General features: G+C 41.8%; 1 protein-coding gene across 2 annotated transcripts; it reads right to left on the bottom strand.

The window, feature by feature from the left end:
* Nucleotides 1-97: 97 nt before the first annotated feature.
* dennd4a (DENN/MADD domain containing 4A) lies at nt 98-23,982 on the bottom strand. Of its 2 annotated transcripts, XM_082539029.1 has the most exons (30): nt 23,771-23,982; nt 18,043-18,374; nt 17,634-17,880; nt 17,459-17,528; nt 17,165-17,334; nt 15,918-16,156; nt 15,730-15,796; nt 15,579-15,637; nt 15,319-15,463; nt 15,023-15,198; nt 14,669-14,769; nt 13,716-13,934; nt 13,105-13,250; nt 12,623-12,643; nt 11,165-11,298; nt 10,701-10,833; nt 10,298-10,504; nt 10,067-10,195; nt 9,815-9,959; nt 8,306-8,428; nt 6,746-6,853; nt 5,140-5,933; nt 4,825-5,044; nt 4,122-4,213; nt 3,846-4,021; nt 3,194-3,599; nt 2,771-2,888; nt 2,310-2,472; nt 2,145-2,209; nt 98-1,676 (listed from the first exon to the last, which is right to left on the bottom strand). In XM_082539029.1, exons 2-30 carry the CDS (start codon nt 18,351-18,353, stop codon nt 1,540-1,542), a joined length of 5,121 nt encoding a protein of 1,706 aa, XP_082395155.1. In that variant the 5' UTR covers nt 18,354-18,374; nt 23,771-23,982; the 3' UTR covers nt 98-1,539. The 2 variants fall into 2 exon arrangements, with proteins under 2 accessions (XP_082395155.1, XP_082395156.1); XM_082539030.1 differs by lacking the exon at nt 12,623-12,643.
* Nucleotides 23,983-25,614: the final 1,632 nt, after the last annotated feature.

Below are 25,614 nucleotides of genomic sequence, written 5' to 3'. Positions count from 1 at the left end.
TGTTACAAATGATAAATAATACATTGAAAACATTGTTAAAATTGACACTTAGTGTAAACAACACATAGACATAAAATTATGTTTTGGTTATTCACTGTTTTGTTTTTTACCCAGACTTTTTTTTTTTTACAAGTTGGCTAAAATACTGGTCTACATGCTGTGAGATTGGTGTTTTATTTCAAGCACACAGACTTATATAATCCAGCATTGTATCATCAGTTACTGCAAAGTCCAGCAATGAGCTGTGGAGCTGCATCACTCCAGGTTTTTTGTCAGTTGATCGTGAAAGAGTGAACTGTCACACTTGTGTTTTAAAGTGATTTCTGAATGAGGGCAGGTCGGAGCTGTTTTTCATGTCAAAGAAATGCCTTTGACATCTTTATATCTTTAAATATTCTCAGTGCAAATAAGCCTGCACTACCGTCTGTTCCAAGACCGGTTAGTATAAGTGTGTAAAACATCCATCAATACTCTGTATGTCACACTAAACAGTGCACTGTTGTCCAAATATCTAAAACATCGACACCATACATTGAAGACAAAAAGAAAATATACAAAATTCTAGAGTCAAATGCTCTGTACATTATTATGAACCCATTAGTGTGACTCAAAGTCTTTATAAAAGAAAATGTTGACAGAAAACATTTATCTCCTTTTGATTGATTGTACTGTTTTTAAGGAAATCCATCCTTGCAAAATCACATTTAACACAAAATTTTAATCATTACTTTAAAAAAAGATATTGCCTAAAAAAAACCCCAAACTGTAAATTAATGAATTATATAATATTCCCTTTTGGGATCTTTTGGTACATTGTACAAAAACAAATAAACATTGTGCATATAAATTAACTGGCTCCATTCTTGAATCAGAAACAATTTTGTGGTTTATAATTTTATGAGGTTACAACCTAGTTTAGTGTATTTCAGTATATGAGTTTAACCTGTCTGCTTTATGAGGTGTACATGAAGAGGAAGTGATTTGCCTTTACAAACTTGAACCTGTGGAAATTTCAGACAGAACCATGACTAAGGTGTGCATGGCAGAGACACGGCCCCATGTAAATGAGAACAAATGGCAAGTGCTCATCTTATCAAAGTGCTTTGTAAAAACATGAACGTCTAAAAGTACACACAGTCAACAACAGTCTTAACAAGGTCACCAGGACCACTGAGGAATTTCGACGAGGTGAACTTACACTTAGTTGTACCTACTTATTCACAGCTTCAACAGTAACAGAGGCATAAAGTAGACCGTGTAATAACTGTGCAAACATTTATACAGAAAATATCTTCAAAGTATTTACAAATACAAGGCCTGTCACTTCATGCCTCTCAGCTCTGACAGTTTTCAAGAAACTCATGGCAGTTGCATTATGTTCAGTCCCATTGTGCTTACAAGAGCTTAATGCTTCAGTCAGATGAGCTGGTCCTGAGTCTGAAGAGCAGTTTGACAAACAAAGAAACAAACAAAACAACAACAACAGCAGCAGTGACTGTTGGAGGGAGGAAAAAAAGCTACAGAAGGGGGACAAAATGTTCACAAACCAGGCTCTCCAAATGTCCTTCTACACTCCATGACCCCTGCTCCAGGGGGCCGGTCACAGTTGTGTGTCAGTTTAACCAGGTTGGGGGTGAGGCGATCGTATGCCAGCTTGTACTCGCGATCGAAAGCACCTGCAGGCGAGATAATGGTAAGTTAAGAATCTGTCAGCACGCTTTCTTTATATAAAATCTTTTATATCCATTAACTACAAACAGCAGGCATTTGAGAATATCGGCAGAAGAATCTACAGTCTTCTAGCTAGCTGTTCTATTGTAGATGGTCAGAGAAATACTTTGGGTTATGTAAGGTGGTACTAAAACTGTGTTATGTGGATATATTCAAATACTTTAATCTTATACTTTGTACAGAGTACAAATGAGGCTAGTGTATTGCATCCAAGATGGCTGTTTACACAAAACTTTGTACAGGATATGTGAAAAAAAGAAGAAAAAAACCCGCCTGATGGAGTTACACAAAATGTCAGGGCATCATTAAAGCCATCAAGAGTCATTATTACATATTTGGGCAAAAGCAGTGGACTGACATTTCCAGTCCTGCTAAAATAACTAAAAACTAAAATATCCATGCTCTGAACTTACTGATATTAATGTTGTTCTTCCTCAAAGCCACCAGAGCAAGGAACAATAACTCTCTGTAGAGACTCCTTTTTTGGGAGAGAAAAGAAAAGAAAAGCAATGAGATTTTCCATTCATATGATTTTGCCGGTGTAATTTTACTCATCACACACCTCTTTATTTACTTACCTCTGTCTTTTAAAACCTAACTCAGGCCCCAACAGCTGAATGATCTGGCTCATGGGCTGATGCACATCACTCTTCTTAATGCTCCTCACGAAACCCTGCAGGAGCTCCACAGTGAAGAGTTGGCCTTCTTCACATAACCCGGAGCGAACCAGCGAGTTGGCACCTGCGAAGAGGGAGAGATTAAAATCACTGCGATCAAAGGTTCATTCATCTCATTTCTCTCATTAACAGATGAGAGAAATGAAGAAATGAAGTCTGAAGGTGTGGCTCACTGATAAGATGACTTGATTAATAGGTTTCCTGAGCTGAATTATGCATGATCTACTAGTTAATATGCATTGTTTCATTTGCATGTAAATATCTGACCTTACCGGGAAAATAATTTTCTGAAGGTAGCCTGATATCACCTTTTCTAATTTATTGCACTATAGTCTGTGAAAGTAAACATTGTATTAACTTACAGTGGGTGTTCCACAGGACGTAGCAGGGTTGAACTTTGTCTTGGTGCAACTTCAAATTGTCCCACATAATCCTCACGAGAACCTGCTTGCTGTCCTCCGATGACAGCATCTGAGGAGTCTGAAGGGGACAAAATACATAAAAAAGATGAATTCATTATTGCATTGTCCTCTGTAGGCACAAGTCGTGTTATGGTTTCATGCATTATATTTTGTTAGTTTTGATTTTTAATAACAACACTAGGAGTCACCAAAGTCCCAAATAATTTTCTGAGCTTTAGAAGTGCCAGTTGGTACAAACTGTTTCTGCTTGCCTTAGCGCTTGGCTAAGCTAATGAGCTACAATATTCACTTTTCTAGTTGCTGATGGCACACGGGATGACATCATTAAAGTATTCTGCGTGGGTGACAGGCTGTCATATTTACCTGGTCTTCGTGGCTACAGTGTTGGGAGCCCAGGATAAGAGCTGGCAGGTTACTCGGCAGGTCGAGCCTTCTGAAGTACCAAACAAGGTTCCAGAAGACAATGGGATGTTGGTCAACAACGCTTGGGGAGGAGATTGCCTGGTCGCCCTCATTCACTAACAGGCTCTCCAGCTCCTTCCACAGAACCAGAGGGCTCAAGTAGGGCACTGTTACAGGAGCAGAAGCAGAGGAGCAGGAGGAGGAGGAGGATGAGGCTGGGGCTTGGCCAGCACCCCCACTGCTCTCCCGCTTCTGTGCAGGAGCTGCAGACGCCTCAGCTGCACCGTCTGTTGTGGAGATTTTTTCCTCGGGATTGGGTGGCAGGGATGTATCCTCCTCTTTAACCGGATTGCTTTTCTTAGACGACCTGATGAGAGACAGAGAGTGGATCTGTTTAAATGGGCCACGGGGATAAAAGATGTTTTGTCTGTGTCTGTGTGCCTTAGTGCTCTTTTGTAAAAAGAAAAAAAAAATGTTCCAGACAATTAGCAAGATACTATAGAAAAGACAATCTAGCACAATGTTGTAACTGAAAATAGCCCAAATTGATGGCTTTAACTATTCAAAGTGTTTGAGCTCTCTTTGTAAGCATAGTGTGCTGTGTAAATTTTACCTGCTGTGCGGTCTCAGATCTTTGATTTCCACATTGAGAAAAGGCAAGAAGGCTGTGCCGCAGAAAGGACAAGTGCTGTTGAGGTTTGAGTCATTTGCCGTCCATCCTGCCATTATCTCCTCATCATACACCAGACAGTCACATGTCTTACAAAGTGAACAGCTAGACATCAACACCTATAAAAGGAAGCGTCAGGTTCAGAAAGAAACCATCACACTGCCTGAGCGAGCCTACAGACAAGAGTTGGACTGGGATTGTTATGTGCTGGTGCCTTACCTCTACGGTGTAATTGGGAGTGGGTTGGAAGCGGCCGGTGTCGGGGGAGGAATCTGGAGTGTGAGGAGTTTTGGAGGGAAGTGCCAAACCACCTGGATACAGTGGAGGATTATACAATCAGACACAGAACGCAAAGCCAAGACTGAACACAGCTGTCAAAGCTTGAAATATCTGGATGAAACTAAGAAAAAGTGTCCAGCTGAAACAAAGCAGCAATTACTTTATTAAAATCTGCAATGAGTGTTTGTATTTGTGCCGCAGGTTTAGTGAGTCTGTGTCTCTGCTTGTGTGCACGTGATTGTGCATGCACGTGTACATGTTGAAGTGTGTTTAGCATAGGGCCTGTGGCTGGGTGCAGAAAAACCTACACACTGCATCATCCCTCACGCCTGCTGGCCTACTTTCCAATAGAACAACACCCAACTCTTTCCATCACTGAGGCCTACTCTTACTCTAAATTTAGACTGCCAAGAGTGTTTTCATGCAAACCTGCACAATGCTGCAGTTATAATGAGCTTGTAACAACAAAGCTTTAAGCCATGAGTTTTTTAGATTAGAGCTGCTTCTAGCAGGAAAGGGACCTGATTTAATTGACTTTGTTGATCATCCAGTGTAAGTATCAGTAACGTTGTAAAATAACAATGTAACACACGAAAATAAAAGCTTCACTACAACAATATTTATTAAAAGATGTGGAACGAACCAGAAAAGGAGTTGTGTCTGAACACTCTGTTTGGGGTGCCAGGGCTGCCCAGGTTAGTATGATGATGCCCAACGGGGCTTCTCCTGACTCGGGACACGCTACCATGCTGTGGGGATGTAAATCCATCTGGATCTAGACAGGAGTCATTATCAAGCAGCGAGGAGCAATCGGCCTCTCCTGAGGTCAGTGAGGACACACTCATGCGGTCACAGTTTGCGTCCTGCAGGGGGCAAAAAAGAACTGTAACTAGATTTCATCCTAGAGCCAGTAATCCCAAATATGCATGAATTATTTATATGTTAAAAAAATTCTAACCTGTGTTAGTGAAGTTTGAGAGGACAAACGAGAGTAGAGACGACTAGCTTTCTCAGCCACACCCTTTCCTGCTGATATAACGCTGCTCTTGAAGATGTCGAGAGTTGGGGTGAACAGTGTTTCCATGGAGAACGATGAAGTGGAAGGAGTGGGTGATGACGGTGAAACCAAAGAGGGAGGCCTCTCTCTGTCTTTGTTACAAATACCAAGAGGAAGAGATGGAGACTGCCTCAGCCTCTCCTTTGTTTTGGCAGGCAGTGGGAGGTGTGTAGTGGATTGAACTAGGGTTGAGGATTGCGGGGAGGAGTGGGGAGAAGAGGCTGAGCGGAACAAAGGGCTTGAGGGGTTCTGCAGGTCCATACTGGGCGTGCGGCTGCTCAAGGGGCTGTTGCCATTATTCATGTACGTTTCAATCTCCTCGGCCAGGTTGCGCCTAGAGTTGGATGCACTGCTGTTGTCATGGTCACATTCCTGTACGGTCGCTGTTGCCATCAGCGACAGGGGATCAAATCCCATCTCAATACCTGTCCTCCTCACTGTCCCGGCATTGCAGATAACGCCGGCCCTCTCCACTGGGTGTTTCTGTTTATCAGTCTCTGTGACCTCTTCCTCTACTTCATGCAGTCTGTCAGAAGCAAGGTGAAGCTGCTTTGATGTACTTAGAATGGGGACACTGAGCCTCAGAGTTCCCTGTCCACCAGACAAGTCCAGAGAATTTGGCCTCTCTGCCTTTGGCAAAGCTCCACTCAGAAGAGTGTCACTAGATGGACTGGAAGCCAGCCTAAGGCCACTGCCTGTGACAAAAACACATTTGAAAGCATTCAGCTGAACGGTACATAGTGGTTATACGCAGTAATAAAACGACTTCTTGAGAGTCTGCTTTATAAATAAAACATTGCTGTGTTAGCATCTTTTGATTTGGAGGCGCTGGGAGAAAGAATGGAACCTCCACATCAAACGCTGCAGTTTTGAACAACATTTAGATTGAGAATGAACACTAAAAGGCATTTTTGTGCGTTTTTGGCTAGTCCACTGAAATCTGTGGCATTATTGTGCTCTTGCATTATTCTAAAAAATCCTGTTAGATTTGAATGAATTGTTGCTGGTGTTCTACTGTTCACGCCAACATGAAGCTGCTGCAGGGACGAGGAGGAAGGGAAACTGGCAGCTCTGCGGTTCCTTAAGGGATATGTGTTTATCTTACAATACAGCTGTATTGCATTTTAAGCCAAAAGTAATAAGTTATTAAGGCTCTGATAAAATGCCACACCAATTACAGAGGACTACTGATTATGAAGACTGAAAAATTAGAAAAACAACACAAAGTCAGACACCGCATGTCATGATTTGCAACAAAATTCAAGGCAAAAGTCATCTGCTTACATAACACGTTTATCCATCAGCAGATTGTATTTTTTTTAATGAGAAACACCTAAATTTAACAGCAAATGGACAAGAAAAAAAACCCACTTTACACCCACAGCCAGATGTGATACCACCAGCTTTTAAAGGCAAAGCATCCATTTTGCAGTGAGCTGTGAGTCACTTTTTGCAGAAATAATCCCCCAGTGTCAAAGATACGACATAAAAGCAATCCATAACTCACTTGACTTGACTCCTTTGTCTTCCACCAGGGCTGTGCCATCACTCTCTCTGCTGCACAATCTCTCTTCCTCCTTAGACAAGGAATCATAGCCTTGGTCTGACTGTTCACCTGAAAAAGATAAGGAGAAATCACTCCGCTGACGCTTACTTTTTAAATGTCCTCTCACTGGTGTTTTGTTTCTTCCTCGAGTGAATTAGAATTTGTTCCTATTAGTCTCCATGGAAGCTTTATATGAGACAACTGATCAGAGAGTTTTTGCTTACAAGCGCTTTGTGACATTCCCTTCAGCATGAAGCACACAAAACACCCAGAATAGAAAAGCAGGGGCACCAGAAAAGGAACAGAATATTTTTATAAAAACTTCATTAAATTCACAAGGTCAAATAGCAGGAGACAGTACAAACCTTCTCCACTGTGCTTGGAGTATTTTCAAAGAATTTGTTCACTTTCAGTAGTTTGATGAGACAAGTTGTGCCAGATGATATTGTTAGCGCAAAAGCTTTGGTCTTTTCAGCTTTGGTACTTGTCTTAGCTGCGAAGATGTGAGCTTACAAAAGAAACATGCCTACCTAACGCTATCCAACATAATACAATTTTCCCCAACCCCACCCATACCTCCACCACCACATATTACAGAGCAGACTTTATGTAAGTGCTTGTTTCTTGGCTTTTACATTTGCATTTTCCCCAATCACTTAAAATGTAATTTGAATGCAATTTGCCTTTAATGCATAATTCAAAGATTTATTATATGTATTTATTTATGCTTTTGACTGGGCTGGTTTAAAAGCAGCAGAAAGTTTTAAAAGTTATATTTAAAAGCAAGAGTAAGAAAGCAGCTACACAACAAACTGCCACCACATCTCCATCTACGTTACGCCTTCTTTCTCTTATCCATGCCTGAATGGACCCTACCACCAGCCGAGGGCGGGCAAGCCGAACAAAAAGGATATAAAATGTAAATAAATAACAAAAGGTATCACCTGTTATTTGCTTACATGCTGAAAGGTACCTATAATACGGCACATGCAGCACACATATTGTATATCTATGTATTTAGCAGAGTGCCTTTGACTACACATCCCCTTTATTCCCTATTGCTTTCACACCATTAAGTAAATAATCAGGGATCAAACTATCCTTGATCCTTGCACCTCACCATCCATAGCATCTAACCACAGAGGAAAAAACAAGACACGACACAACCACTAAAGAGATTTTCGCTCTGATTACCTGGCATAATTCCATAATATCAAAATAAACAACAAAAACGTCTCTCTGATATAAATCAAGTACATCAGGTATGGGAAAAACCAACAGTGAAAACGGTGAACCTTTCATCACACCTTAATACTGGAGTCTTTCATATATTAGTTTGTGTAAAATGACTGAGAGAAAGTCAGTGCAGATGAATAATTAAGGTTTGAGATTCATGATGTTCTGCCACTTTTAAGGCAGTTAATTCAATCACATCCCATAAATCAGAGAGATATGAGGGAAAGTAAAAGGCTGCACGTAAAATAGATGGAATGAGAACGACATAGGGCAGTAGCTCTCTACCTGTACTAAATCCATCATCGCTGGAGTCCATTTTAGTGAAGTCGGTGTCGATGGAGGTGCGCTCAGCAGAGTCATTAGCGCTGTCCAAACTGCCATGGCTGACTGTGTCTAGATCGCTGCCGTCTAAAGGGAGATAAGAGCAGAGAGAAAGGGGATGAGAGAGGCTTCACAAAAGACAGACTACCAACAGGATTATGAAACCAGAGCTGCACTCACACTATATATGAGCGATGTATAAACCCTCACTGAACTGTGTTGCAATCATTATCATCTGCAGCAAACGCAGGAATGTTCTGAGTGCCACAGCATCAACCAGCGCTATAAGATTTATCTATTTTACCTCAAAGTGAAGAAAAGTGAACGAATCTTGCTCAAGACCGAAGATGCACTTAATATGATCGTGTTTTTATTTTGGGAATTTAAACGTTTAAAAACGTTAAGTTAAAATATGTGCAGCTGGGAAAAATGTCGTATCAAATGGTGTAAAGCATTACTTTTTCATTAAAGCCTATCACTCAATATGTCATTATGGTAATGAGGGTCTCTGCGGGTTGTTGTGGGAATTTGAGACTGAGATCAAAAGGAATCTGTATACTTTGACTGCCAGGGAGGAAAACCTCTTCACTTTGTGTAAAAGGTTTCAAAAAAAGCAAGGTAGGGAACCAGGATCAGACTATGTCGCATGAATTCATAAAGCAATTACAGTAACTAAGAAGAAAATACACCATTGATGAAGTCAGGAGTAATTTTCTGTAAATTTGATGCAGTCCAAAACATCTTAAAGCCTCACTGGGATCGAGTGTAAAGCAGTCACTACTAGTTCTACTTTTGACTACAGAACTGCCTTAATCGGAGTTCTAAGGAAACATTTTTCAGAGATGTTATTTGAGATGATAGTATCACACAGTTTCTGCAGATTTGTTGGCTACACATCCATGATAAGAATCTCCCATTCCACTAGATCCCAACAGTGCTCTGTTGGATGGAGATCTGGTGACTGTGGCTGCCATTTGAATACAGTGAACTCACTGTCATGTTCAAGAAAGCAATTTGAGATGATTTATGACACAGCGTGTTATCCTGCTGGAAGCATCCATCACAAAATTGTTACACTGTGATCATAAAAGGATGAAGATGGTCAGCACCAATACTCAGGTGAGCTGTGGTGTTTAGATAACATTTAGATGTTACTAATGGGCTCAGTTTGCCAACATACCCTCCAGCCTGAACCGCTAATACAAGACAAGATTGATCCATGCTTTTTATTTACAAGAGGAAAAAGTAGTTTTCACTAGAGGCAAAAATATGATGTGTGTGATCTATGTAACCGCCCAGGAAAGCATTCACAGAGAATTACTGCTCTATACAAAATGTTTGGCCAGATGTTTGTGGAAGTGCTGTAGTTGAATGAAAAAAATATCTGTATGTTTTGTTTTGTTTTTTCACCAAAATATATGTAATTGGGTTGTTACAGACAGTCACATAATCAGGAATTTAATTTTTCCTTACCTGAAAGATGAGGATCTCTTTGGGAGTTCCGTTGTTTCCTTCCTGCTTGCTTGAACTGGAGCACACCGAGGAGCACGTTCCTCAGCTTTCCCCATAGAAAGTAACCTCCCCTGGTGGTCGATGGCCAGGTGCTCTCTAATACCGCCTGGAGAAGAAATACAACATATTTTAAGATTTAAGCTCCCATCTCAATCCAATATGCAAATTGCTTGCATTTTCTTAGTTGTATTGTTAACGACCGATAGCACGCACCTTGTTATAGTACCCATATGTGATAGCATTGGGTTGAACTCCAGCTTTCTTCATCTCAAACAGCACCCTCACAGCCAGGACTGGCTGGCTGTACTGTCCACACAGCTGCAGCAGCACACGGTAACAAACCTTGGAGAAAAAAACACGTTAACACTGAAAATGTGCAGCGTCGTCTTTTCTGAATCATATCGGCAGATCTGTATTGTTTTCTTATCCAGAGCAGTTTCCTACCTCATCTGGAGCCTGCAGCTTTTTGTCCTGCATTTTCCTCAGCACATCATAAGCCGTACGCAGCGCTCGCACCTTGGAGTGGCAGTTGCCAACAAATCCTGGCAAGCAGATAAACCACAGGCCGTAGCAGTGGCGAAGCAGACACTTGGACCACATCTGAGGCATAGATGAATATGTTTTGGCCATCCTTTGAGCTGATTTGATCTCCTAAGATGAAAAAGATCAGATGTAAATGTGATTCATTGTCTATTAACAACCAGATTTGCATTTTGGATTCACATTCATATCCTTACACATGATTATGGAGAATAGGCACAGGAGTAAATGTGACATTAATTTGAACATATTTAGGTTTATCTTTGTTCATGAAAGAAACCAAATTGACATGAAGATTCTTAAGGACCTGTTTAGAGCGTCTAAAGATGGCTGTGGGGCTGGCTGGACTGCTGTGGCGTGAGGCTATGCCTGCCGATGAAGGACTTGCTCCCTCCAAAGGCTCCAGAAGCTCAGCATTTAGCACAGGAAATGCAGAGTAGCTGCAGAAAGAAATGTATACTCCCTTATATACAGTTACATAAGCTAAAAATAGACATGGATTGCTCATAAATGCTAGCAAGCTGAGTTATTCCTACAACAGTTTGGTTCTTCCCTGAGGCACCAACATAAGAATCCAAAAGTAATGTGTTACAGCTCAAAACAACCACACAGCCCTGTGGCAGTGACAAAGTCTAACAACGGAAGCAGTTTATGAGTCTGTCCTTTGGGAGCAGCACCCAGTGTGCTGCTCAAGCATACAGGACAGAGTTTTAAAAAAAGAAACCCCCTGTCTTGCCTCTCTCATTTAGAGATTCATCTGCAGTGTGGTACCTATAGCACAGAGGATGCTCCTCTCCCTGCGATGGCGGAGGCAGCTCTGGAGGGTTGATGTAGACTGTGTGCTCGCTGCGGTGCGATTCATCCAGTTCGATCAGTCTGGCGTCCTCTGGTCGCTCACTGTCCATCTGGTTTGCAAGAGAAACACAAATTCAGCAGCTGTCTTCATCTTTCCTTTTAGCTGTTCTCTAAACACAAATCTACAAGTGCTAAAGCTTTCTGGAAGCATTCAGATCCGACCAGATATCAGGGTTAGTGAGGACACAAAGATGTCAGTAATGAACCGGCCTGCATCAGAAATATGGCTTTTGCTCCAATTCCAGTTAACTACAGGGCACTACCGAATGCTTGATCCCGTGAATTCTCCAAGACCGAATTAATCTAGGCTGCAGTGACCTGGACAAAATTGATGCCATGTTACTCTAGGGACATGAAACCATTTAACTGTACAGCTTTGGCAGCACTACTTGATACTTAACTGCCACATTTGCTTCAGCTCCAAATGGACTTATCTGCTGTCTGGAGAGAAGCTTTCAAAGCCTGCCTGCATGCCTGCATGCCTTTCTGAGAACAACAGCAGGAACAAAGAGAAGCCGAGCAAAAGCATACATGCTCCTTTTTTAAAGAAAATCAGCTCTGAATAGTTTCCTGGGACATTATAAAAAGCCTACTGAGCTGATGTGCACTCACTTGGCTTGTCTGAATCGATTACCAGCTTATCTCGGGCATGAGTTTCACAAAAACGTTAATATTATGGCAGCGGCTGAATAGTTCCCCGGTGTACTGGATTACAGGGTTTGTTCCACTCAGTTGAGTGGATGATTCAGTCACCGGACCCTCACTGACCTGTTTGCCCTCACTTCAATTCTGCTCTGTGTTTCTCTGTTTGTTGCCCTTCCTCTTACACCCGAGAGCTCTTTCTCAATCACGCATTTGTTGTCAACCTCAGCAGCAATGACGCTGTATGAATCAAGGCTTCCACTTCTCAATAATAACCACAATGACCATTAATACAGTTCAAACTCCTCAAGCAGGATGTAAATGTGACTTCCTGATTGCACAAGTGTACTAGCACACACACACACGTACACACACGAACAGAGGAGGCGGATGTTTTAGTGTTTTTGTGCGAGGGTGTGACAAAACAAGTTGTCAGTTTGTGTTCATAAAATCTGTCAAGTCTACGAAGAATTAGCACAAACTAATAATCAGCACATCCCACGGGATTTCAACAACAACAACAACAAAAAGGATAACGCAGATTTCTGACATCTAATGCATGTCATCACATTAAAGACATTTTCTTTCTAGCCCTCTGTTACACCACCTTGATTTATTCAAAATAAGTGCACATAAATATAATGTACATTATTAAATCCTTTGATTGGGATCAATGTGGGAAAATGTTAAAAATATTTTATTTAAACAGCAGCATAGGATTGAGTAACTTACCTTTCCTCCACTGGAAAATAACTGATAGGCAGGGACCGTAACGACAAGCAAAGGAGAAGAAAGAAATGACAAGAAGGCAGATAATCAGAACAGCAGAAGAAGCAAAAAGAAGACAGAAAACATCTTTAAAAAGAAGCAGACAATAAAGTTGATGGAAAAGCTTAGAGCTGATCTTACAAAGAGGCCCAAGAGATGTGCTGAAGTGTTAATTACTTTTTGTTTATTGCCTTTACTTCCTGTTAATTGCTTTTTCATTCTTTTTGAAAATTAAATAAAGTCCAAAAAAGGTCTTAATTTAGAGGACAGTGCGTGATTAATTGTTCCTCTAAATGTTTCTGCTTCTTTTTTAGAGAATTTCTGCCAGCAGTCAGAGGCCAGACTAAATATCGCTCAAAGAGCGTTTGTTCCTACGCAGCAGAATGATTTTGATGAATCATCTCTGACACTGAAAATCCATAATAAAGATTAGCTGTAAACCTCACCTTATCAACACACTCATCAAAGAAAGCCAGGCTGGCATCTTTATCACTGACAAAGGAGCACTCTTCTATGAAACGACTGAACATTTGAGTCTTGGTCATGAGGGAGTAAAACCTCTGATGGGAGCGGTCTCTGCTCTTCAAGAAGCCTGTAAAAAAGAAAACGAAATTATTTATTGAAAATCTTAAAAAGTGGGGAATTCATATCCGTCTCATGATTCTAAATCATTGCATTTACTTGTCAAGCCCTTGCAAAATATTTATGGGGTAAAGATGCAGCCGTAACCAACATTTCCGCAAAATAAATGCTGTGTTATGAAACAATTTGTTCTCCACTGCTCCTCTTACATAATAGCACACAGATGTGCAGGGACATTGTGCTATTAATCACAGTGGCCTCTCTGACTTGTCATCCAACCCTAATTTCCACCGAGGCTTAACATAAATCACAACAGTCATTACAGCTCTGATTTGAGGCCAGCTTAGCAGCATTCAGACCTTAACCCCGCGACTTACTACAGCACTGAATCACAGAGGGGGGGGAGCCATGACCTGTCAGCATGGTTTGCCGTGACTTAGTATGGTGAATATTACTGGCTGAGAGTGACACATACCTTGGATGTCAAAGAGGGAGCTGGCATCAGTGGTTTTCTCGGACGGGGCTTGGGTGATGGGCAACAGATAGGAACGGTAGCCTCGCAGGATGGCAGCCATGAAGCGCAGGAAGGCCTCCTGGATCTCGAGCTCTAGTGTGTGCAGGCTTTTTCCACTTTCAAGCTCACAGTCGGTCACTGTGTGATCCATCTGCACATCTTCATGGTTTAAATGACCACCTGAGGGCACACAACAGCTGATGTTTTAACAATCCATACGCGCGTAAACCACCTGATAGCAAATAACCGGTTATTTAACCAGACACCAGTATTATTATTACCACAGACCACACACTTTTTCCACAAGGAAAGAAGTATTAAGTACAGCACTCAAGACTGGAGTAAAAGTGAGACTGTCAAAGTCAAATTATGTATAATACTCTGATTTTCACAGCAGACCTAGTTAAAAGAAATGCAGAGACCAACTTGCCAACAGGTATAAAGCTAGCAAAAACAGACCACTTGGCATGATGTCGCAAGCAAATTGTTCCTGTCTAGACCAGTATTCATGATGTCATGTTGTTCAAACACCACAGCGAAGATCTAGATTTTATAAGAGGCAGGACATAACAGTTCATTTTTGCATAATTTAAAAGATTTTTAAATTAAATAGAAATAGAATAATAAAAACAATAATCTGAATAAATCACTAATGAAAGAATACCATATATGGAATAAGAGGAAGGGTGAGGATCAGTTAAAAAACCATAAATGGCGAATGATACATGGTCAACATGCTCTTCTATAAAAGAACTAATCATTGCACTATTTTATTAACGGAACAGTGAGTGCATCCTGTCAGTTTTCCTGTAAAGCTGCCCATAGAGGCTGACTCAACAGACTCATGTGGCCTAAGCAACCAAAATTATTCATGAAACCACTTAGAGGATGACACAGCATCAGACTGGACTCACCCTCAATGAGCTGCTGATAGAGCTTATTCAGACTATTGAGAAGATGCTTGCAGGCTCTCCTGGGCAAGATTTTCCACGTAAGAGCCTTCTTGTCATCTTTTCTGAAAGCACAACAGATGGTTGTTGTTACACGGGAGGACAGTTAGGAAACAAAAAAGATATGAGGGAGGGAGGATTCACTGATATCCTCACAGAATACCTTTTGAATTGATGTGGGAGACCAGTGGGATCCAAACATGTTTTTTTTTCTGTACAGTAAAAATACTTCACATTCCACCTCTTATCATTACATAAGAGTTGATTTGAAGGTGGCCATCTAGTAGCACAGACTGGCTGCAGTAAGAGGTCACTTACTGGGAGATGGTGTTGGTGTCCAGATCCACACAAGTGATGTCAGCCGGGGGGATGTAAAGATCAAAGTACCGGGAGTCCATGCCCACAATGAAAGGGCATGGTGCACTAAGAACATCTGCCAGAGCCAGCGGGCACAGAGGGATGTATGGACATGGCCAGTGGAAGGGAAAAATCATCTGAAAAGGATCATAAGTAAAATTACTATAAACAATATATACAAAAGATTTTTATGGTCCCATGAAAGACCTTCGTTTTACTGTCAGGAAAAAAAGAGGATTAAAAAAGACAATACTTACAGACACAAGGGCCTCGGTTACACTGGTGAGTACAGCGGGGCGCAGGGAATGAACCAGGATCTTGTGCTCTGTGACAGCCAACACGAGCAGAGTGGCAGCATTTTTGGGGCCCAGATTCAGGAGCAACGTGGAGAGGCTTCCCCCACTACCACACAAAAACACACGGCAATTTAAAAAACAACAACAACAACACAAGTTTTCAGATTAGGATTGCAAAAAATGCAAGATGTTGTAATTCTGAAATTTATTGTTATCTTTACCTGAGTGGGAGCGGAGAGGACACAGGTTGGCTCAGCATCAGGCTGTCATGTGGAGACAGCTGTGGAAGACACAAGCAAAATTTAGTGAGTTAGAGCAAATTTAACAAAGAACCCACCCGTACAAAGTTGAAGTGATTTCTCATAAACTCACCTGGACTAGGATGCGCGGTCTCTGAGTGGAGGGAAACGGCACATTTTGCATGAAGTGAGAGATGTGCCTGTGAGTAAAAAATCAATTCAGTTAGTAAAGTTGTAACACTTCTTACTTTTGTATGATTTATCAGGCTGTGAGCTAAAGTGTCTGATTTGAAAGGGATAAAATCTGTAAAAGTTGCTAACTTTTCAATAGGCAGGGAATGTGGCCCAGAGATGGAGTATCGGTAGAGGAAGGTGAGAAAGCTCCTGAAGGACTGGAAGAAGGGCCAGTGGGAGAGTAAGCAGATGCTCTTGTTGCTGTAAACATTTCTGGTCTCGTCAGGTCTGAGATCAGAGCTTGGCAGGCCGAGCTGTGAGCGCTGACGCTCAGACAGGTTCTCCTCTGGGTAAGGCTCATAGAACTGGATAGCTGCTCCGTACACCTGCACACAAAGGGCCCCCAAGATAATTGCGTGAAGAATGCACAATGCATCTAAAGGATGCGCACGCTTGTTATCCTAATGCAAACCCAACAGTAGCCACAAGTCCCTTGAGAAACACATTCATTGAGCATGTAGTGGCGGCTTCACAAGAGAATTTTCAACATAATAAATCCGCCCTTTGAAGTTCCTTCTCCCAAATAAATACACAAGTCATTCCTAGCCTAAAGTGCCATGAGACTAGCCTGCAGACTAGAGGTTGCAGGCAAGAAGCAGTAAACACTGAAGCATCCAGCATTTAAAACTTGCACATCAGCCCAAGTGGTGCATGAGCCATCCATTATTCAAAAGATGAGCTACACTCAGCCGCACAATACAAAAAAAATCTTTTATGCTGCAGTGCTTTCAGAGGCTAACAGGCTTTTGGTATTCCAAAAACACCCTTTAGACCACTTTTGATTCCAGTCAGAGTTCAGAAGTTGATTAAGATTGTCTGGTATTCTTAGAAATACAGCTGCACTTCATAAACAGTCTAATCCATAAGGGATCCTAATTCTCAGTGAGAGACAGAGGTGGAGCTAAAGATAGAGATGCTAGCTGAAATGAAGCAATTAAGGGAGATATTTTGTATGTGTGGTATTGTAGGGGAATCGCCTTGTAATCGGAAGGTTGCCGGTTCGAGCCCCGGCTTGGACAGTCTCGGTCGTTGTGTCCTTGGGCAAGACACTTCACCCGTTGCCTACTGGTGGTGGTCAGAGGGCCCGGTGGCGCCAGTGTCCGGCAGCCTCGCCTCTGTCAGTGCGCCCCAGGGTGGCTGTGGCTACAATGTAGCTTGCCATCACCAGTGTGTGAATGTGTGCGTGAATGGGTGGATGACTGAATATGTAAAGCGCTTTGGGGTCCTTAGGGACTAGTAAAGCGCTATATAAATACAGGCCATTTACAGGCCATTTACAAAATAAGTAAAAGAAAAGAATACAAAAAAGCAACTACGTACAAAGGTGATTTTACCTTTTCTCCAGAGGCTCCCGTTAGTACAAATGTGGAAAAAACAGGCAGGGAGTGTTTGGTGTGTGCAGGCCAGCACTCGATCATTGCCCCCATGGGCAGGCAGAACATAGGCACTGACTCTGGCAGTGGAAAGGACTCATAGTCCTCTTCGGGGTACCTACACAAAAGACCTGGACACAAACACATGCAAGAAATGTTAAACATATTCTTTATATGAATACTGATAATGACTGACACAAATCCATGACTAAACTTCCTTTTTCTTTTCACTGCTACAAACTCTGCACAGTTTACCTGCTTTGTATGCGATTGTGTTTGCTTTAGCCAGAGACTTCTTGTAACAAAGGTAGACCGAGGATCCCCACTGAAATACGGAGAAAGATAAAGTTCATCACATAGCAGCAACAATCTGGGCTGTGTGGGCAGACAAACTAGGTTTAAGTGATTATTTTTCAGAGCTCTATCCCACCATGCTGCTGTTGAGGTTCTTGTCCACCTTGCAGAAGGTGTGAGGGGGCGTTTCCCCTTTGCCGGGGATGATAACGCAGACATCGGTGACAGCCAATGAGGTGTGTGGCTGGCTCTTTGGTGCACGGCGGTAGGTGATGTAGATGCGTTGGGAGGACGAGCTGCTGATGTTTGCAGGGCGGCCTGAGGGTGTGGTCTGAACGATGTGACATCCGGGTTTGAGTTTCTCTTTCCACTCATACAGAACCCTGAAATATCAGACGGTGTTGGTGACTTTTTATATTTTTGAAAACTGATCAAGACTTCAGACTGGAGCATGTGCATTAAAGCAGATTACAGTGACCCTAAGCGGAGGAGTTATTAGTGCTGCTGGGTGAGTAAAAGGTCAGTAAGTGAGGATTACTTCTTACCCGAGATCTGTCAGTGGAGGCTTATCTCTGCCTCGCTTAAAGCACAAGAATATCTGTGGGCCCCTTAGACTGGCTCCATTGAGCTCTGCAGAAAGGCCTGAGGGGGTAGTTTCAACACAGGTGAAGCCTGGGGGTACCTCTTCTCCCAGAGAGCGTATCACGACAGCGACATCCGTGATAGGGGCTTTGGGTTTCACAGATTTGGGACCAGCATCATCAAAGTGTAGATCCTCCTCTAGAGGCTTGGATGAGTCGGTGAGGCCAGCAACCACAAAGTAGTCTGCTACACGAGGCCCTTTATCCTCCATCATTTCCCATTCCCACACTGTTGGCTGCAAAATAAAAAAGTGGAAGTTGCATGGGGGGGGTCAACAAAGTGCACTCTATACACTGGATAACCCTTAAATGTCCTTACTCTGTATTAGCTGTTGTACTAGATTTGAAAAAAGAGGCAAAATGCAGCATGTAAAATGTACACTTCTCCTGCAGTGCATTAAATTGCATACCATACCAAAGAAATAGCACATAATGAGAGCACATGGAAGCACTTAAAATACATTCCTTGCTGCAAAAACATCATATTTCACCGAGAAATATGGGAGGGCTTGCAACCAGTGACCTTGCTATATGCCATGGCTGGTTATGTAAAACAGAACACATGCCTCTGTAGAGAAAAAAGAAAAAAGGCGCATATGGAAACTAGAATTGAACTGTAACTGAGCACTCAGAAGTGAAGAGAGGATACGTTGTTGCTCGGCAAGCAGTTTTTTCTGGGCTTTTACAGCTGTAATATTCAGACAGCATTTATTTTGGGCTCAAAAACATCATGAAAATGAAAGGAATAGAGGGCGCGCCAGTGAATTAGCTTGTTATGGCTTTATCACAAAGCATGGAACCCTGGAAGCCCTCTAAGTGCTGGGCCAGCTTATTGTGGTTCAGTTGAAGAGCCTGGTTTATCTCTCTCAGCAGTTTGTCCACACAAACTAGCAAACTGATAAACAGCTGCCTATTATTTTCCCCACTGGCGTATGTGGGAGGTAGAATAGTTGTCTCACTCCTTTGTGATGGATGTGTCACTGTTAGGAACCTTGGCACACAAGGAGCTATGGCCATATCTCATCTACTGAGGACTTTGGCTTCTACTGGCTTTAAATCTAATAGTCCCGTGTGTTGTTCCTCCCTGTGGCTGCGTGATGGTACAGACAGCTAAGCACTGCTTACAGGCTCAGAGTGCAAAACTAACTCCTAACACAAGAGCATGGAAAAAAGATAATTTGTAGAAGCAAGATACTGCAGCATGTTGCTTGATGACAGAGATTCAGTTGTTTACTGAACAAGATTTAGAATTTGGTATCTGACTGGCTTTCACTTTCAATCACAAGACCTTTTAAAATAATTTACCAGCAAAGATCAGTCCACTGTTTCATAAGCTTGTTTTTGAAATGATGACTCATCACCACCAGGTTCCTCCATCCTGACAGTCTTCCAGTCGACATTGTTTTTCCATCAGTAGTTGATGTTTTTTCGCAGTTATTTGTGCTGAGCCCTATGGTTACGCGTGATGACTCGGCGTGTAAAGAGCAAAAAGGTTTCTTGTTTTTTCAGATCTCCTTCAATACTCAATTTTATTTTATTGAAAAATATGTATGCATTCATTACACTGCCACTTATGCATTTTACAACGTAGCATTTGTTCCTCTACGGTTTACTCAGGTTCTCAAAAAAGTTTTTTATTCTGAAAAACACTGATGTATATTTATTTTATTGCTTAGCTGGTCTTGTTTTTATGTTGCTTCTGCGGTTCTACTTTTCAATGAACTATTCACATTATCTAACGGCTTTTAGAAACTTAAACTAGTGGACATTATTGTTGTGTTTTAATATTTGTAATTTTATTGTAGTTGTGAACCACTTTGTGGTCCTTAAAGGAGGTGTTATATGAATTAAAGGTTCCATATAAGTAAGTAAATTTTACTTACTTATCTGGCAGAATGTGATGGCTTCTTTTCTTATGTTAGATAATTTACATTGTTAAACATCTATATGATAGTTAATTTTGGTCTTATTTTCTAAATAGGTTCTAACTATTTTAGAAAATAAGTCCTTCCCCATTAACCAAATGAACAATCAAAGTCATGAAATATAATTACAGGTGAAATCTGTTTAAAACCAGGTGAAATGTTTGCAGACTTTGACCCAAAATAATGCTGCTGGAAAAGCTAGAAGCGATTCTTTTACCACTTTCTTTCCTGCCCCAGAATTTCTAAGCAGAAATTTGTGTGTCACATCTTTTATCATATCGCCAGCTGTTCATGTGGCACAAAATCCTTTGTAATCCAGTGCCGAATCCATTTTACCTAATGACCTAACAAGCCGAAGGCCACAATAATTCTGTTCAGCTGATTCACCTGTTCTTTGATCGCGCACAACACTTACACAACATACCTGCTGCCAGTAGGTATTACACAAATGCTGACAGCTAAAAGCTAGACAGATGTGTCATATAATACTCAAAAGGTTCTGGATTAAATATAGATGTAATCTCCTGCTCCAACCACCACGACATTACTGCGTCTATTCCTCCCCCTCGACAGGAAGTAGAGGCCTAAAATTATATCTAATCCTCTCCATAGCAACAACATTAAAACTGAGCAGAGAACAGAAGGTTGAACATTTCTGACTCCTGTGATGATACACAGTCTTTGGTTTCCTTTAATCAGAATGCTGTAGATTATTTGTCTTTGCCTGGACCGATCCATCCATCCATCCATCTTCATCCGCTTATCCGAGGTCGGGTCGCGGGGGTAGCAGCCTAAGCAAAGAGATCCAGACCTCCCTCTCCCCAGCCACCTCCTCCAGCTTGTCCGGGGGAATACCAAGGCGTTCCCAGGCCAGCCGAGAGATATAATCTCTCCAGCGTGTCCTGGGTCTGCCCCGGGGCCTCCTCCCGGTGGGACATGCCTGGAACACCTCGCCCAGGAGGCGCCCAGGGGGCATCCTTGCCAGATGCCCGAACCACCTCAGCTGGCTCCTTTCGATGTGGAGCAGCAGCTGCTCTACTCTAAGCCCCTCCCGGATGGCCGAACTTCTCACCCTATCTCTAAGGGAGAGGCCAGCCACCCTTCGGAGGAAGCTCATTTCCGCCGCTTGTATCCGCGATCTCGTTCTTTCGGTCACTACCCACAGCTCGTGGCCATAGGTGAGGGTAGGGACGTAGATCGACCGGTAAATTGAGAGCTTCGCTTTTACACTCAGCTCCCTCTTCACCACGACTGACCGGTGCAGTGTCCGCATTACTGCAGCCGCAGCCCCAATCCGTCTGTCGATCTCCAGCTCCCTTCTCCCATCACTCGCGAAGACCCCCATGAAAAGAATATCGAGGGAACAGTTTACCCTGCCCGGGATAGGGTTACCGGGGCCCCGCCCTGGAGCCAGGCCCGGGGAGGGTGCCCGAGGGCGAGCGTCTGGTGGCCGGGCCTTAGTCCATGGGGCCCGGCCGGGCACAGCCCGAAGAGGAGACATGGGCCCATCCTCCCGCAGGCCCACCACCCGCAGGAGGCGCCATAGGGGTCGGGTGCATTGTGAGCCGGGTGGCGGCCAGGAGCGGAGGCCCTGGCGGACCGACCCCCGGCTGCCAAGACTGGCAATAGGGACATGCCTGGACCGATGTGTCTGAGAAACATGTTTTACCAGATGGAGAATCGGCCGCAATAATATCTTTTATCTGTTTATGTGAATTGATGTTTTTTTTTCCATGTGATTGTGGACGAGGAAACAAACACTCTTAGTAAACATGACTGCCCACAGTGTTTCCCTTTTATCTGGAAATGCTTTCTATTTTTTATCAGTGTGATATCATATTTAATACCACAGAGATGACTATGGTAAAACAGATTGGTTACTGGCCTGTATCATCCACTTTCATGTATGTGATTGTTCATCCCATCAATCACTAAGTGCATGTTCTAGTGACAACCCCCCCCCCCCCCCCCCCCAACACAGAAATCAAACTGACTCCATCACAAATATTTTGACTGAAATTTAATTTTGAAATGTTCTCGTATTATCTCACTTATTCTAGGCAGTCTCGAGTTTACTAAACACTGGAAGTGAGCAAGTCACAGTCGCCACAGAAACTGCAACCGCTTCATTCACTGCATTTCTTAATAACAGGACAAATAAGGACACGGCGGATTTCCTCTTACTGCAAGCAAACCAACTTCCCTATTCGCATCCACTATTATTTGCGTGAGTCTCCGTCAACCGTCCGTTTTGCAGTAATTTGTTAACCACTTGTGCCATAATGTTCCTGACATTTCCCTCTTAAGCATCCTCAAACCTAATATTTTCTTTTCATGGTATCTGAGAGCATCACACCTTCTGTGTATCTTCTTATGTTCTAAAACATGTTCTAAGATGAGTTTTTTAAACTTGCATCAGTCCTATAAAATTGTTGCATCATTTTAAACATTCCTTTTACATTTGTAGCATTTGTATGCAGCACACTCTGATTATAGCTCTCAACTAAAATGCACTGCCTCACATTTTAGAAGTCCCAACTGCCAAAGCTCTGCAGATGACAAAACCCCTAAATATCAAACATGATTTTGTTTGCACCAAAATATATTTTTAAGTGCTGGATAGGCATTAAAGCCAATTTCGGAAATTAGAATGAACTTATATTTCATCAGAAGCAACATGACCGATTATTTATCCCCAGTCTCTTTTGATATTTCTTGCCAATAACATGTTTTTTTTCTGTTTTGTTTTGTTTTTTGTTGTTGTTTTTTCAGAAGGCAGACATTAAACTTTGAAAAATCGATCCTCCCTCTTTCTGACTTCTGCTTGTGTGTTGTTGTAATTATGGCCCAAAAGACAGAGGCAGTGGCTGCTGGACAGTCCGAGTAGGGCTGTGGAGGGATTAGAGGGCTGTGTTAACAGCAGGGGGGCAGGGAGGATGGGCAGTGTGAACAGGGAGGGAACCACCACAACATTTCACTAAGCATCTGTTCCCCATGAAGCCATGAAGACAACCCTCACCCTCATCAGCCATTTGCACTCCTTATGCTGGACAGGGGGGGGAGCCCTGGCCGCTTGATGAGGAAACCACACACGCCCAAGATAAACAGAGCAGAAAGATGAAGGAGATAAGGTGGTGCTGAAAATAGGAGAACGCTGAAGGGCTTTGTACGTTAAGCTTGAACCGCACGTGCAAAAGGACTACTGGGTTAACCATAAAGTAAATGGTTAAAATTAAATAAATAGATTTAAAAAAAAACAACTGGCTACAGCGACCATAAAAATAAAGGGGGTTTCTCATATGCCCACATCTAAAGAGGCCATCTTATGGAGCACCGACACGGGAGGCAATGGAATAAGCCTCCATATGACTTCATTGTAACCAATGGGCGCAGTGTATACACAGAAAATCTCACACAGAAACCGATGCTCACCGCAAAGAATTAATCTGAGCTTGCATTGCATGAAGCTCTTGGACAGTGATATGACATGTTTGCCGTTAATTGTTCCAAGCAGCAATCCAACATTAAAATTAGCCTTCAGTGTATAACACACACAAACATAAAGCTACAAAAATGGGATCTCAGACATATAATATTAAAAAAATAATAATAACACAAAAATTACTATAAGCACAGAAACTACGTGTGCGAGCGTCGCTTGTATTTTTTTTTAAAAAAGATATTCGACAAAAGAAGAATCTACTCACATCACGACGAATGAAAGATGATCAGTCGAATATGAGTACACGCTGAAAATAAAACCCAGGTCCCCGTTGATGATAAATGTTTATTTCTTACAGTTCAGATTTAAATAAATTACCTACACATATATTATAATGTATAAAATAATAAAAAATCATTCACAGAGGGTTGGACCGACCAGAATAAATGGTGTATTCCCGAGCAGCGCTTTATCCAGACCTGCGCTGTTCACGTGACCGATTACAACCCTGACTGACGTCACTGATGACAGTGCTGTGACAGAGAAAAACGTCTGTGGTTCTGAAGAAACAGGTTTATACGGAACTGCACAACTTCCGAAAGCGCTACCACACCAAAAGAGTATTATTATTGCCATAAGCTGTACTAGTCGCATTTTGTCGCGAATGATTTTGTTATATTTATCTCGAAAGGAGCTATATAAATAAAAACGTATTTTACTTTCTTATTATTATTATTTTTGTTATTGAGCTAACATAAAAAAACGTCTCTGATAGAAATATTACAGTATAACTTTACTTTTACAACTTATTTATATCACCGCAATAAGCTTAAAACTGTTTTTCTTTTCATTTGATAGCTCTGTGAAACTTCTTGCATACGAACAGGAATAATAAATTCTGATGAGCTACACCTAGTTTTATTTAAATCTACTGAGTGACACAGTATTCCAGGATTTAACTGTAGTCATCCACACCGCTCAGGCCCACAACCCCCCACCCACCCATCGCCAAAGACAGACAAGACTCTTTTGATTTAATAAGCAAAGTACATTATTTTATTCTTAAAGGGAAAAGGGGCATAGAAACACTTATTCATTTTGGTAGTGCATTCAGTATAATCTGAGAATATTACATATATTAGGCTAATTATATTAATATAATTTTTGCAATAAATATAGGAATTATGATGATGGTGGTGATGATGATACTTTATTGCCAGACAACTCTGAACTTCACCACATTATCATTATTATTATTATTATTATACAATTTTATATATCACATGAACTCATCTATGACATGATAATCAAAAGGTTGTTGTTGTTTTTTTCCTCACTCAGCTGTTTAATGTTCAGTTATACCCAATGAAAGTGGTTTTATGCAGAGTAAAAAGTTACAGTATACTGTAACTTTTTACTCTGCATAAACCCTGGCAGTCCTGCCCTCTGCTGCCCTTGTGTGGCGATTACTAAGACACACAGTTTGGTGGAAATTCACAAATTACCACATATTAATACTGGGAAACCCCATATAGCTCCAGTGGTGAGCAATACATGCACCAGTAGTTTTAAAAAGTTGCAGCTTCTCATGGAGCCCCTTGGGAAAATTAATAGTTAATTAATTAATTAATAGAACGCATAGTTCTGATTTACTCCAGTTTCAGATATGGTATTGTCTCTTTAATGCTTTTTAATGCTTATTATATCTCCAAGATAAGGATGGCAACACTGCAGTTTTATTGTTAAAAGAAAAACAGTTATAGGCTGAAGACAGCTACTACATCAAAAATGTTCAACATGGTATTGCTGAGATGTGCAGACTAGATGAAAAACATGATATAAGATTTGTGGCGTGAATGTGTTTGACAAGCTGCATGCTCACATTGGATAATGTATTCATTAGCAACAGACAGTAGGTGGCTTTTCATTTGTTTCTGTGAGATTGCAGGCACACACCCCGACTGCACCCTTGAAGAAACATAAAAACAACAAGATATCTGATATATTCTTAGGCAGTTAGCAAATATGCTGTTGTTGGTATTTCAAAGGTACTGTACAGGTGTTAAAAGTGACCAGGTTTTCTATGTAAAGGCCTAGTTATTGATGTTA

Source organism: Aulonocara stuartgranti (genome assembly GCF_965226115.1).
Source record: "Aulonocara stuartgranti genome assembly, chromosome: 7".
Classification (NCBI taxonomy): domain Eukaryota; kingdom Metazoa; phylum Chordata; class Actinopteri; order Cichliformes; family Cichlidae; genus Aulonocara; species Aulonocara stuartgranti.
This window is presented reverse-complemented; position numbering and strand designations above follow the sequence as displayed.

What these genes read in the sequence shown, in the direction of transcription:
- dennd4a (XM_082539029.1), bottom strand. Translation starts at nt 18,353, where the DNA reads ATGATGGAGGATAAAGGGCCTCGTGTAGCAGACTACTTTGTGGTTGCT. An exon ending in CATTCCCTGCCTATTGAAAA is followed by an intron (nt 15,797 to 15,917) that starts GTTAGCAACTTT and finishes TTTTACTCACAG; the next exon opens with GCACATCTCTCACTTCATGC. An exon ending in ACTGTAGCCACGAAGACCAG is followed by an intron (nt 2,889 to 3,193) that starts GTAAATATGACA and finishes TGTCCCCTTCAG; the next exon opens with ACTCCTCAGATGCTGTCATC.